This window comes from Oncorhynchus mykiss, chromosome 16 (assembly GCF_013265735.2).
Source record: "Oncorhynchus mykiss isolate Arlee chromosome 16, USDA_OmykA_1.1, whole genome shotgun sequence".
Lineage (NCBI taxonomy): Eukaryota > Metazoa > Chordata > Actinopteri > Salmoniformes > Salmonidae > Oncorhynchus > Oncorhynchus mykiss.
Genome location: NC_048580.1, coordinates 24,816,253 through 24,830,430, shown reverse-complemented (window position 1 = coordinate 24,830,430; position 14,178 = coordinate 24,816,253). Strand labels below are relative to the sequence as shown.

The 14,178-nt window shown below is 43.0% G+C and overlaps 2 protein-coding genes across 5 annotated transcripts; one reads left to right on the top strand and one right to left on the bottom strand.

The window, feature by feature from the left end:
• Window positions 1-1,112: 1,112 nt before the first annotated feature.
• Window positions 1,113-4,268, bottom strand: LOC110491705 (UDP-glucuronosyltransferase 2A2-like). 4 transcript variants are annotated; one of them, XM_036946592.1, is made up of 2 exons: window positions 4,084-4,268; window positions 1,113-3,055 (listed from the first exon to the last, which is right to left on the bottom strand). In XM_036946592.1, the coding sequence occupies exon 2, from the start codon at window positions 3,044-3,046 to the stop codon at window positions 1,439-1,441; it is 1,608 nt and encodes a 535-aa protein (XP_036802487.1). In that variant the 5' UTR covers window positions 3,047-3,055; window positions 4,084-4,268; the 3' UTR covers window positions 1,113-1,438. The 4 variants fall into 4 exon arrangements, with proteins under 4 accessions (XP_036802487.1, XP_036802488.1, XP_036802485.1 ...); XM_036946593.1 differs by having other exon boundaries at window positions 1,113-3,050; XM_036946590.1 differs by having other exon boundaries at window positions 4,079-4,267.
• A 6,530-nt stretch (window positions 4,269-10,798) lies between these two features.
• On the top strand, window positions 10,799-13,644 carry LOC110491704 (endonuclease domain-containing 1 protein). Its single transcript, XM_021565348.2, has 2 exons — window positions 10,799-11,537; window positions 12,750-13,644. The coding sequence occupies exons 1-2, from the start codon at window positions 11,244-11,246 to the stop codon at window positions 13,374-13,376; spliced, it is 921 nt and encodes a 306-aa protein (XP_021421023.1). The 5' UTR covers window positions 10,799-11,243; the 3' UTR covers window positions 13,377-13,644.
• Window positions 13,645-14,178: the final 534 nt, after the last annotated feature.

Here is a 14,178-nt window from a genome sequence, read left to right as displayed (position 1 = left end):
AGACCAATTATTCAGGCTGCAGCTGTTAAATACTTTAGTCTGGTAAACGCATCCGTCCTAAGAACATTTCCGAATGGTACTCTGAAGTACCCATTATAACAACCTACAACAGACTTTGATCTCTGATGGACAATCCAGAGGCTTTCTGTCGACTGACTATCCAGCAGACGAACCGGCGATCACAGAGAGGGTCAGCAAAGGCACACTCGTAAACATGTCAATTGCAATTTATTTTCGAATGAGTGGTTGTTCATGTTCAAAGTATTAGCAATTTCTATGAGTGTAGTTACCAGCTCTGAGTTTCCCGCTCTTGAGCTGTCCCCATGTCCCCATTTAATATTTTAAATAGTTGTTATGAATTTTCATAATATGTTATCATTGAAATGTATATCAAACTGTTGAAGAGTGACAAAAAAATGTCAAACAATAAAATCATTATTTAAAGGTGCGAATCATCACTCAAAATAATTATGTTCCACAAAATGGATAATATTTTAGACCCATATAAATAAAACACAGATATTACATTATCGGGTCATTTTGACCCGGCATATGAATTCTTGGAGTGCCATGTTTACAATACATCCTACGGTTAAAGCTTATTTATGAGAGTCACTATGAAGTGTTACCAAATAACTGAATTGTATCATCAACTCCTATAGGTACTGGTTGAGCAGACCTGGGGGAGGAAGAGAGCCAGATTACTGGAAGTTAGACAACCCTTTTGGGGAGGATTGTGGACACATTGACACCATAGAGAGAGAGAGAGCTTAACTCCTGGCAGGATGGATCATGTGACTATTTTTAAAAAACTCCCACAAACTTTTATACAGTCTCCAATTTCATCCTAATGTAAATATCCCACCAATATTTTCAACTATTTTGACACAGCCATTAGTCTAGCCTTTGTATTGCATCCATATGTATGTATTTACATATTTTTTACTGCTATTCCAAATGGGCTGGATTCTTGAACTTGAGAACTTTTCATAAATCATGCATTGATATCATATGTGTTTATCTCAGGTTAGGATTGGTTCTGTCCTAGGTCTAAGACACCAGTGACTTAAAATCTCCCAGCAAATGGTTGACCACAATAAAGGTGACAGATATCGTTATTTATAACCATTTTATTTCATCATAAAGAATCAAACTCTAGTGCTCATAGTCATCCCAGTCACCATAGGAGTTTAAAAGTTATAAGGCTAAAGCACAATGGTAATGCAAAATATATGCTAAAAATCAAAGTGAGCTCTCTTTATACATGTAAACCTATACAGTGTAATAAAAAAGAAAACACTGGTACATTATGAAGATATCCTGTTGTTATGTTGTTGCGTACCAACAGACATGTTTGAGAGGAAAAAGGGGAACTTATTTGTTCACAGTCATATGGTAAGAGGTGAGGTCACTTCCTGTTGTATTCAAGAGCCAATCGTTACTCCTGTTTGGGTTTACGCTTCCTGCATAGTCTGAGGCACAGGAAGTAGATTGAACCCACAGTAATGGCTACCAGCACAAACAAAACAGCCAGTAGGAATCCAATCACATCCAGTGAATGATAGGAGTACCAGGGCATCTTGTAAGACTCTGTTCGCAGGTGGGCGGCCCCTTTGTGTCTCATGACGAATTCAATCCAGAAGAGGGCGGTGTCCAGAGGATGCATGGGCTTGTCCCGGTGCAGGCTTGAGAGCCGCTCCATACTGGTCTTGTAGGACGGATTGTGGAGGACTTCCTGTACAGCCTCCAAGAAGCTCTGGCTGGAGATCTTGGTGACTTCAAGCACCTTGGCCGCTCCACGCACCTCCAGGCGTAAGACGTTCTCGAACTGGTCGAAGAGCAGCGGAAGCCCCACCACCGGCACCCCGTGGTACATGGCTTCGTAAAGGCCATTGGTGCCACCGTGGGCCACAAAGGCCTTGACCTTGGGGTGGCCCAGGAGGTCGTTCTGGGGCATCCACTTGACCAGCAGGGTGTTGTTGCCCAGGCCGATGGGTTGCTTGCCCATGTGCCTCCAGATGACCTTCTGGGGAAGTTGGGCAAAAGCGGCGGCGATCTCCGAGGTGATCTCCACGGGCAAGCCTTTGACAAGAGTTCCCAGTGACATCAAGATAACCCCGTGTTCTCCCGAGCTCTGGACAAACTCCTCCAGCTCTGTCGGTAGAGGTTTAGAGGGTTTACATTGGAAGCCTCCAATGTAGACAATGTTGGGCATGGTGGGCCTAGGGAACTCAAACACAAAGTCCACCCGCATGAGCCAGAGGTCCGTCCCCTGCAGAAGGTGGTAGAAGTTTGTACCCGGCTCAAAGTAACTCTTCACCAGCGTATCGTAGTGTGGGCTGATCACAAACATATCAATGATCATGTTGAGGAGGTAGATGAACACATTCCCAACTCTCTGGCCGAAGGTCATTTTGTCCGAAGTGGCATAACCAGAAGTGGGGACATAGGACATGGGCGAGGGGGCCACCACGAAATGCCCCTCTCCGCTGGTGATCCAGCGAACATTGAAGACAGTGGGTAGCCCAAGCTTATGGGCGACCAGGACCCCGACGGGCAGCCCCGGGTCCAAGAGTACCACGTCATACTGGCTATCCCTCAGGCTCTGCATCAAAGCCTTGTTCTCAAACATCTCCACCACAAACTGACTGGCCTGCTGGTGCATTCCTGACAACGCCGACAGCATGTACGAGTAGAAGGACACAAAAGCCAAAGGCGATGCGCCTTCCCTTTGGATCTGCAGCATTTTGACGAGGAAGGACGCAAAGAAGTCTTGTTTTTCAATGTCCATGCCCCCAGGCACAGTGATGGAGATAGAGCGGTAGTGGGGCGACGACTCCTTGATGTACCAACTGCTGGCCGAGCGCACCACAGTGACCTGGTGACCCCGGGCGTGAAGTCCCTCGATCAGGAGGTTCATGTTGACCCAGTGGCTGCCATCCAAGGGGAAGATGAGGATGTTGCCCCCAAGAGCCCCTGGAGGGCCACCGAGGAAGGCCACCGAAACCGCAAGGACGAAACCGGTCACCCCGTTCAGGCCACTCATTGTTCTACTCTGGGAAGAATGAGGGGAATGATGTCAGAATGTATTAGGGTCATTGCATGAAATTAGTCCCTTTTGGGTAGTACAACTTTGTGAAAAAAAAGTATACTTTTTTATTTCACATCATTTTAACATTCTGTCAGAAAGAGCACATGTTCAACTTAATGAAAAAAACTTTTCACATCTTAAAAAATCTAAACTATCAAAACTAACTATGGGGGGAGGGGGGGCACAGAGGGACATGCCCAAATGTTGAACTTTGGCACTTTAGCAAGTCTTTATTCATGTTAAAAATCAGATTTATTGAATTTTACATGTGGTCTATATTAAAGGATGCTTCATTTAATATAGCAGGCTTTTAAGTGCAGAAATTATTATTTCATTTCATTTCATGACACAGTCATGGTCCATAAGTAATCCTTATACTGCTGATGGTAAAGCTACAATGCTCAGATTGGGGGAAAAACATGACTCTTTCTTGTAAAAAGAACTGGCAGAGAATGTTGCACTACGTGATGTTCTCGTCTTACGCAACTAAGCAAAATACTGGAACTCTGGATTACACATTTCAGCCTTAGTAGGCTATGTACTTTTGTCAAGAGATGAACTGAGTTTAAAGTCCTGATGAAATGCATATTGTGGCTAATCTCCTATACAACCACACATTCCCTATTATCTAGGGCATACACTGCAGCAGAGGGGGGACTTAACACCAGCATGTGCATACAACAGCATGGTCCCCAAGTGACCACTATGGTCGAGCACATATCCTCTTCACCAAAGTCCCATGGGGGGAAAGGGGTAAACCTCAACATTTAACTCAGAGAACTATGCATTTAAAAGACAACACTACCTATTCAAATGGTCCTGTAGCACAATAAAATAATACAGTAAATGTATAAAGAAGAGACAATCCAACAGTCCACAAATAGGAATTAAAAATACCTAAGTGTTCCAGTGGCTATATCAAATATCGTATGCAAAGATATTGAGTTATTGTCAAGATAAGAGAAGGAAGAGAACATTGTAACCTACCTTACTTCACAAGCTCTGAGCAGCAGCGTACTTTGAGCCCCTTCTGATCCTTACTGGAGCTGGCAGTCTTGGTATGTGGTATAATGTGGGAGAGGTTAAAGTGAGGGGAGAAAAGAATGTCTATTCACAAGGGACAGCAGATTTGTGTGTGTGTGTGTGTGTGTGTGTGTGTGTGTGTGAGAGAGAGAGAGCGAGCGAGAGAGAGAGTGGGGGGGGACAACTAGGCAGCCTCTCTTCCCACTGCAACAACATTTCCACCCCTTCCCGACTCCACCCCCTCAATTTCCTTCCATGCACTGAACAATGTTTCCCACCTCAAGGTATATAAAAAACATAGCCTGATGTGACTGAGATAAACTGCTAACAGGCATTCTCAGGGAAACAACATTCTATAATAAAGCAATAGAAAGAATTGCTAAACATAATAAAGAGACATACAGTGTGGAGACAAGTATTTGATACACTGCCGATTTTGCAGGTTTTCCTACTTACAAAGCATGTCAGAGGTCTGTAATTTTTATCATAGGTACACTTCAACTGTGAGAGACGGAATCTAAAACAAAAATCCAGAAAATCACATTGTATGATTTTTAAGTAAATAATTTGCATTTTATTGCATAACATAAGTATTTGATCACCTACCAACCAGTAAGAATTCCGGCTCTCACAGACCTGTTAGTTTTTCTTTAAGAAGCCATCCTGTTCTCCACTCATTACCTGTATTAACTGCACCTGTTTGAACTCGTTACCTGTATAAAAGACACCTGTCCACACACTCAATCAAACAGACTCCAACCTCTCCACAATGGCCAAGACTTGAGAGCTATGTAAGGACATCAGGGTTAAATTGTAGACCTGCACAAGGCTGGGATGGGCTACAGGACAAAAGGCAAGCAGCTTGGTGAGAAGGCAACAACTGTTGGCGCAATTATTAGAAAATGGAAGAAGTTCAAGATGACGGTCAATCACCCTCGGTCTGGGGTTCCATGCAAGATCTAACCTCGTGGGGCATCAATGATCATGAGGAAGGTGAGCGATCAGCCCAGAACTACACGGCAGAACGTGGTCAATGACCTGCAGAGAGCTGGGACCACAGTGTCAAAGAACCATTAGTAACACACTATGCCGTCATGGATAAAAATCCTGCAGCGCACGCAAGGTCCCCCTGCTGAAGCCAGGGCATGTCCAGGCCCGTCTGAAGTTTGCCAATTACCATATCCAGAGGATATATCCAGATCCAGAGGAGGAATGGGAAAAGGTCATGTGGTCTGATGAGACAAAAATAGAGCTTTTTGGTCTAAACTCCACTCACTGTGTTTGGAGGAAGAAGAAGGATGAGTACAACCCAAAAAACACCATCCCAACCGTGAAGCATGGAGGTGGAAACATCATTCTTTGTGGATACTTTTCTGCAAAGGGGACAGGACGACTGCACCGTATTGAGGGGAGGATGGATGGGGCCATGTTGGCCAAGATCTTGCAATACAACCTCCTTTCCTCAATAAGAGCATTGAAGATGGGTCGTGGCTGGGTCTTCCAGCATGACAACGACCCAAAACACACAGCCAGGGCAACTAAGGAGTGGCTCTGTAAGAAGCATCTCAAGGTCCTGGAGTGGCCTAGCCAGTCTACAGACCTGAACCCAACCCTATATAGGAAACGTATGATCTCTGTAATTGCAAACAAATGTTTCTGTACCAAATATTAAGTTCTGCTTTTCTGATGTATCAAATACTTATGTCATGGAATAAAATGCAAATTAATTACTTAAAAATCATACAATGTGATTTTCTGGATTTTTGTTTTAGATTCCGTCTCTCACAGTTGAAGTGTACCTATGATAAAAATGACAGACCTCGACATGCTTTGTAAGTAGGAAAACCTGCAAAATTGGCAGTGTATCAAATACTTGTTCTCCCCACTGTATTTTACACACATCAGGAATAACCCTTGTACTAAGAATCTTTATTTACACAAGCTGGTGCATTGGGTGTGTGCCTATGTCTGTGTGTTTGTGTGGGCATACAGTGTCAAAAATGCTTATTTAATTTAATCGTGGCCTTAGTTAACACAGGAGTTAATCAGGAGTTAAATTGCAGAGCTGCACTTTTGTCGACGGTAAATCCACAATAGCATGTCATCTCATGGATACTTAGGTATTTTGGCAACTCTACTTCCCCAGAGACAGATTAACTCGCTGATTCCATTTTTTGTGTGTGTCACGGCCGTCGTAAGAAGTGGACCAAAGTGCAGCATGGTGAGCGTACATTTTCCTTTGATTTGTTAAATGTCGCCAACAAACGAAGAAACAACCGTGAAGCTTACAGGGCTAAGTGCCACTAACAAAGATAAGTACCCACACTGAAAGGAGGGAAAAAGGGCTACCTAAGTATGATTCGCAATCAGAGACAACGATAGACAGCTGTCCCTGATTGAGAACCATACCCGGCCAAAACATAGAAATAAAGAAACATAGAAAATAAAACATAAATGCCCACCCCACATCACACCCTGACCTAACCAAATAGAGAACTAAAACGGCTCTCTAAGGTCAAGGTGTGACACTGTATCCAGTATGAAGGAAGTTAGAGATGGCATTGGCTCGTGAAACTAACTAGCATTAGCGCAATGACTGGAAGTCTATATTGTGCTAGCGCAATAAAAGTATCCCTTTAAAGATTGGCTTGCACACTCGACAGTCCGAGCTAAATTCTTGCTTGAGAAATTCCTCTTTGCTAAGAAGCCATTTTTGTTCCTTTTTTTACCATTTTAAATTAAAACAATCACAGTAATTTACTTAAGTGTTTCCCAGAAATGATTTGGTATTGAGTTATGGGCTGCATTGAACCTTTAAGAATTTTAGTGAGGGCAATTGATTGATCTTGAGTGCTTTTTCAGTGACACAAAACAAGTGTTTAGTATTTTTCTCAACTCTGATCTGATTGAATCAACCAAGACTACAACATTTCACAAAGGACATACACAGATACACAAATGCACAGATCAGAGATCAGAAAAATACTAACACACTTGTGTGTCACTGAAAAAAAACTCTCAAGATCAATCAATTGGCCCCACTAAAGGGTGTTTTCACACATACAGTGCATTCGAAAGTATTCAGACACCTTGACTTTTTCCCAGTTTTGTTACATTACAGCCTTATTCTAAAATGTATTACATTTGTTTTTTCCCTCATCAACCTACACACAATACCCAATAATGACAAAGAAAAAATAGGTTTTTAGAAATGTTTGCAAATTGATATAAAAAACAACAACTGAAATGTCACATCTACATAAGTATCCAGACCGTTTACTCAGTACTTTGTTGAAGTACCTTTGGCAGTGGTGACAGCCTTGAGTATTCTTGGGTATGACGCTATAAGCTTGGCACACCTGTATTTGGGGAGTTTCTCCCATTCTTCTCTGCAGATCCTCTCAAGCACTCTCAGGTTGGATGGGCAGTGTCGCTGCAGAGCTATTTTCAGGTCTCTCCAGATATGTTCGATCGGGTTCAAGTCCGGGCTCTAGCTGGGCCAATCAAGGACATTCAGAGACTTGTCTCGAAGCCACTCCTGCATTGTCTTGGCTGTGTGCTTAGGGTCATTTTCCTGCTGGAAGGTGAACCTTCGCCCCAGTCGGAGGTCCTGAGCTCTCTGGAGCAGGTTTTCATCAAATATCTCTCTCTACTTTGCTCCGTTCATCTTTCCCTCGATCCTGACTAGTCTCCCAGTCCCAGCTGCTGAAAAACATCCCCACAACATGTAGATGCCACCACCATGCTTCACCGTAGGGATGGTGCCAGGTTTCCTCCAGACCAAATAGTTCAATCTTGGTTTCATCAAACCAGAGAATCTTGTTTTGAATATTGTCCTTTAGGTGCCTTTTGGTAAAGTCCAAGCAGGCTGTCACATGCCTTTTCCTGAGGAGTTGCTTCCGTCTGGCCACTCTAACATAAAGGCCTGATCGGTGGATTGCTGCAGAGATGGTTGTCCTTCTGGAAGGTTCTCCCATCTCCACAGAGGAACTCTGGAGCTCTGTCAGAGTGATCATTGGGTTCTTGGTTACCTCCCTGACCATGGCCCTTCTCCCCTGATTTCTCAGTTTGGCCGGGCAGCCAGCTCTAGGAAGAGTCTTGGTGGTTCCAAACTTCTTCCATTTAAGAATGATGGAGGCCGCTGTGTTCTTTGGGACCTTCACTACTGCAGAAATGTTTTGGTACCCTTCCACAGATCTGTGCCTCTACTCAATCCTATCTCGGAGCTCTATGGACATTTCCTTCGACTCCATGGCTTGATTTTTGCTCTGACATGCACTGTCAACTGTGGGACCCTATATATCCAATCAAGTTGTAGAAACATCTCAAGGATGATCAATGGAAACAAGATGCACCTGAGCTGAATTTCGAGTCTCATAGCAAAGGGTCTGAATACTTATGTAAACAAGGAATTTCTTTTTTAATATTTAATACATTTGCCAACATTTCTAAAAACTGTTTTCGCCTTGAAATTATGGGGTATTGTTTGTAGATTGATGAGGGGGAAAAAATGTATTTAATCAATTTTAGAATAAGGCTGTAACATAAGAAAATGTGGAAAAGGGGAAGGGGGCTGAATAATTTCCGAATGCACTGTAGTTCTCATCAATAGTTAGAATCAGAGTTGTATTCTATTTTTATTTGGCCCGCTTGGTTTCACAATGTCACACGAACTAAAATGCCTAAACAAAACCACATGTCCATGCAAGTAATTTGTTTACTGGAGAAAAAAAAGTTCACATTTAATCCATCTATGATTATCATGAAGCATCACTTATGTGTCCCAAACTTTATTTTTGTTCCGTTTTGGTCTTCGAATAACATGCGGGAGGAAACAGATCAACAGCCGCTCTAACTGCAACGTGAATAGCCTATATTCAGTAAGCTATTCTATATACCCAGAATAGCCCACATCTCCCACATCTCGGATGCGCTCATAAATATGCTGCTACTCACATAATGTATCAGAGATATGAAGTTATGGTAAGTGTGCATTTCATCAAATGCTCGCCGTCAAACAACTAATAATATTGCGCGCCTCTGGTTCTTTCCTGTGTTTGGTCTGGACTGCGTTCTCACCTGCATTGAACCGCACCATGGAATCGGACCAAGACCAGTCTTTTTGAGCGAACCGTGGTGCGTTGTTTAGTACGCTCCCGAGTGCCCGTAGTGTTCACACCAGTCCAAACTAACTAAACTAAGGGGGAAATGTGCCAGACATAGGAAAAACCACTCCAAGCCAATTTGGTGTGAAAGCCCTTTAACTCACGTGCGTGCATGCTTAAGTGTCTCATGATGTAATATTGTGTGTGAACACTGTAATATTGGTTAATTAAATCAGAGTTGAAAAAAAAAAATACTTGTGTTGTGTGTCACTGAAAAAGCACTCAAGATCAATCAATTGCCCTCACTAAAATGTTAAAATGTTACCCAATTGTGCCCAGTGGGAAGGGAGAAATGAAAACTGTTATTGTCAGAGAAGTATGGAACTCTCTTTCTTATTGGTCTTTTAACTAATTTACTGCCGAGTGATGTAACCAGGCAGGCCAAAACGCCATACTACCTAAATAGGCTGTAATTTCAGACGGCCTTTTTAATCAGCTCTTACACTAAAAGGGCATTATTAACATGTTTCATAATTTCACAGTATTATTTCAACCTCATAGTGTGAAGATATATACTGAGTGTACAAAACATTAGGAACACCTTCCTAATATTGAGTTGCACCCCCTTTTGCCCTCAGAACAGCCTCAATTCATTGGGGCATGGACTCTACAAGGTGTCGAAATCGTTCCACAGGGATGCTGGCCCATGTTGACTCAGTTATGTCAAGTTGGCTGGATGGCCTTTGGGTGGTGGACCATTCTTTATCCAGACGGGAAACTGTTGAGCGTGAAAAACCCAGCAGCGTTGCAGATCTTGACACACTCAAACCGGTGCACCTGGCACCTACTACCATACACTGTTCAAAGGCACTTAAATATTTTGCCTTGCCCATTCACCCTCTGATTTGCACACATACACAATCAATGTCTCAATTATCTCAAGGCTTGAAAATCCTTATTCAACCTGTCTTGTCCCCTTCATCTACACCGACTGAAGTGGATTTAACAAGTGACATCAATAAGGGATCATAGCTTTCACCTGGATTTACCTGGTCAGTCTATGTCATGGAAAGAGCAGGTGTTCTTAATGTTTATACACCCAGTGTATATAAATCACAAGAAAATCCTGTTTTTGACTGCACTGGACTTTAAACCAACTCAAAAGTGCAAGCCAATGTTTAACCATGAGATAACATGCTACTGTGGATGTACCTTCGACAACAACGCAGTTCTGCAATGACGTTAACTTTTGTCCAATGATTAACACCTGTGTTAACTGAGGCCTGTGATTCAGTTAAAGAAGCATTGTCGACATTGTACTTGATTTCTAAAGGTAATTTGCGTTTGAGCCGGCACACGTAGAGTTTACCATGAATGTGCTCCAAGAACAACAGGGAAATTCCCTTTAAAGACCCACTGTCGACAATACTCCTTTGATTGAATCCTAGATGAAATCAACATAATCGAACTTGACAAAACATGAATAATATATTCCATTTAGCAGACTCACTTTGGGGATGTGAGTGCATACAAACATTGTTTTCACTCTTTGCTGTTTCAGCTCTTCTCGTTCTCTAGTAAGAGACATAGTGCATAAGAGGCCAGGCGGCCAGGCATCCTTCCTGTTTCAGTGAGACTCATGTGCCATTAATAAGGAAGCTGCTTTCGTAACACCCCCTCGCTCTCCTTGCATAAGTGTTAATAGTCAAACGCTTAATCAACCATGAATCCACCCCTAACCTCCCAATCCCCAAGTATCACGAGTGTGTGACAGCATGAGACAGGGGTGCCGCATTGAGAACCTATAGCAGATACGTATGTCTCCTCTCTAGTTGTTTTTCTGTGGCTTTGCGGACAGTTTCTGATCACGTTTCTCTGAAGCTGTAAGAAAGACCTTTGTATTGAAACGCATCAGCTTTGAATAACAGGGCACCATGAACTGGAAAGAATAAATCTAGTTGTAGTCCTGTTTTGGGGTGTTGCTATCTTTTACATTTTTGGAAGACTACAGCAACAGCTCCAGCATGTTAACCAGAATGGCATATCTTCATGCTGTGGGTTTGGCCCTTCTAGCTCTGGGAGGCTGGTTGTCCCTTTGTGCGGCTGATGTGGGGGACTTCGCCCCATGTCTGAACTTCTTCTACAGGTCGTGGCCCCCCAAGGGTCTGTCAGGGACCCCCATCTGTCAGCGCTATGGGAACCAGTACCACTTCGCCTCGCTGTACAGCCGCCCACGACGCTCGCCAAGGTTCTCTGCCTACATGTTCAGCCCGCCAGAAGGGAAAAGGCCCCCAGCAAACTGGATGTTTGAGCCACAGGTAACAAATGACTTAAAGGGAAAGTTAAGTATTTTAAAACTTGATGTTAGATGTTTCCTTACCCTGAAAGTAGTCTATCACCGTTAAGTATGTAAAACCAAATAATTGAGCAGATATAATTTGATTTGGCCATGGCATTTTGGAAAATACACGGTTGCTCCTATCACTCCTATTGATTTTTAGCTAGCAGTGCCAAAAGTTTGCTGATGTTTGTAGTGGCTGTTAAAAGTTAAAGGGATACTCCAGGATTTTGGCAATGAGGCCCTTTATTTATTTCCCTAGAGTCAGATAAACTCGTGAATACCATTTGTATGTCTCTGTGTCCAGTATGAAGAAAGTTAAGAGATAGTTTCGCGAGCCAATGCTAACTAGCGTTAGAGCAATGACTGGAAGTATATGGGCATCTGCTACCATATCTGACTTCCAGTCACTGCGCTAGTTAATATTGGCTCGCAAAACTACCTCTAACTTCCTTCATAATGGACACAGATACATAAAATGGTATCCACAAGTTCATCTGACTCTAGCGAAGTACATAAATGGCCTGATTGCCAAAATCCCAAGTATCCCTTTAAATTGTAAAATTCTGAACTCCCCTTTGAAGGGACATTACACCCCATAATCAAACTTTGTTAGAGGTTTTCAGACTACAAAGTATTCTATTGACAAGATGAATCCACGTCCCAAGCCATCTGTTTTGTAGATCCAGCTATACTCTATAATCTAAAATTAATTGAACAGGTAATTTCCAGATTTTCTCATATTTACATTAGACTACTTTGGAGTTATAAAAACTTCTGACAAAATTAGATTTTAGAGTGTAATATCCCTTTAATGAAATTGGGATTCAGAGGGTGATTAAACAGCCATTACAATCTACTGGTTTATGCATGACACTGAATTTTGAAAATAAGAAATTGTTATGCTATTTGTAAATAACAAGCATGACTGGAGTGTTCTGTACTAGATTTAAAAAGAGGAAATGCTCATTTTAAAAAACGAGAACAGACACATTTGTGGTTGGCACAGAGCCTCATCATCTGCAGACAATTATGTTTCTCAGTTCAGTGAAGCCAAAATGTACTGTGCCATGGTTTGTCTTGTTGGGAAAGCCCCCACTTACTGCAACATTCAACACAAGATAGTTTCTTAAAAAACTCCCATTTCCTAACCCTTAACACTTTGTTGACCCTCAACATTTCCCCTTTCCAGTTAGCCAACACCACAGCGGATGGCAACATGACCCCCTTCCCACTAGGTGAGCTGGACCCGAATGTGGTGAACAGCCAGGCCGTCCAGCTGGACTATACCAACTCCTCCTACACTCGGGGGCACCTCAACCCCAGCCTTCACCACCGGACCCAGGAGGACCGCTTGTCCACCTTCACCCTGACCAACGTGGTCCCTCAGAAGTTTGGCTCCAACAACGGGCCCTGGGAGACACTGGAGAACCAGGTCAACCACACTCTCGGCTCCTACTGCCTCGGTGTGGCCTACGTCGTGACGGGGGTTATTCCCTACCTGGACAACAAGCACTGGATCAAGGGTCATCGAGTGGCAGTGCCGGAGTATATGTGGTCAGCCTACTGTTGCCCTAAGTACAACAAGAGTCTACTTAACAAGGTTAATCTTAGCAAGGTTTTCCCCACGTATGCTGCTATTGGACGCAATGACCCAAACAGCACAGAAGAGATTGTGCCCATTGACAAAAGCAGTCACAAATGGTTCTGGGGTTACGATGTAAGGCGTATGCCTCTGGATACGTTGGAGATGTACCTGAAGGAGCGATTTGGGACCGTCATCAGTGTGTTTTATGAACAATGCTCTGGGGTAAAATGACCATATCTACCATATGTAATGGATCATGTGTGCATAGACAGCAAAATGACATTTTTTTCTATTAATTTGGCACTAATATCACAAGTAGTATGTCCTCAATTTTAGCACACGTGCTCTTAAAATTGTCTAGATTGCTCAACAGTCTAGGTAAGAAGTAAATCACGGACATCAAAAATATGGTAAAACTTTATATATAACAGTGTCAAAATAATGTAATACGCGTGGAATGTGTCCCAAATGTCATAATAAAATGTCACTGAATGTCAAACTACAAGAGTCTAATTTTGAAGCATTGGAAACAGTTATGACATACACTCAGTTGCCAGTTAATTGGGTACACCCATCTAGTATCAGATTGGATGCCCATTTTCCTCCAGAAAAGCCTGAACTCTTCAGGGCATGGATTCTACAAGGTGTGGCGTTCAAATATTGCTCAATTGGTTTCAAGGAACTATGTGTGCCAGGAAAACATTCCCCACACCATTTCACCACTGTCACAAGCCTGTACCGTTGACACCAGGCAGGACTCATGCTGTTTACGCCAAATCCTAACTCTGCCATGAGCATGACGCATCCGGAACCGGGATTCGTCGGACCAGGTGATGTTTTTCCACTCCTCAATTGTCCAGGGTTGGTGATTGCGTGCCCACTGGAGCCGCTTCTTCTTAATTTTAGCTGATAGGAGTGGAACCTGGTGTGGTCATCTGATGCAATAGCCTATCCAGTGACAACGACAGACAAGTTGTGCATTCCGAGATGCTGTTCTGCACATTCGACTTCTGCGATAAGAATACGAAGATCG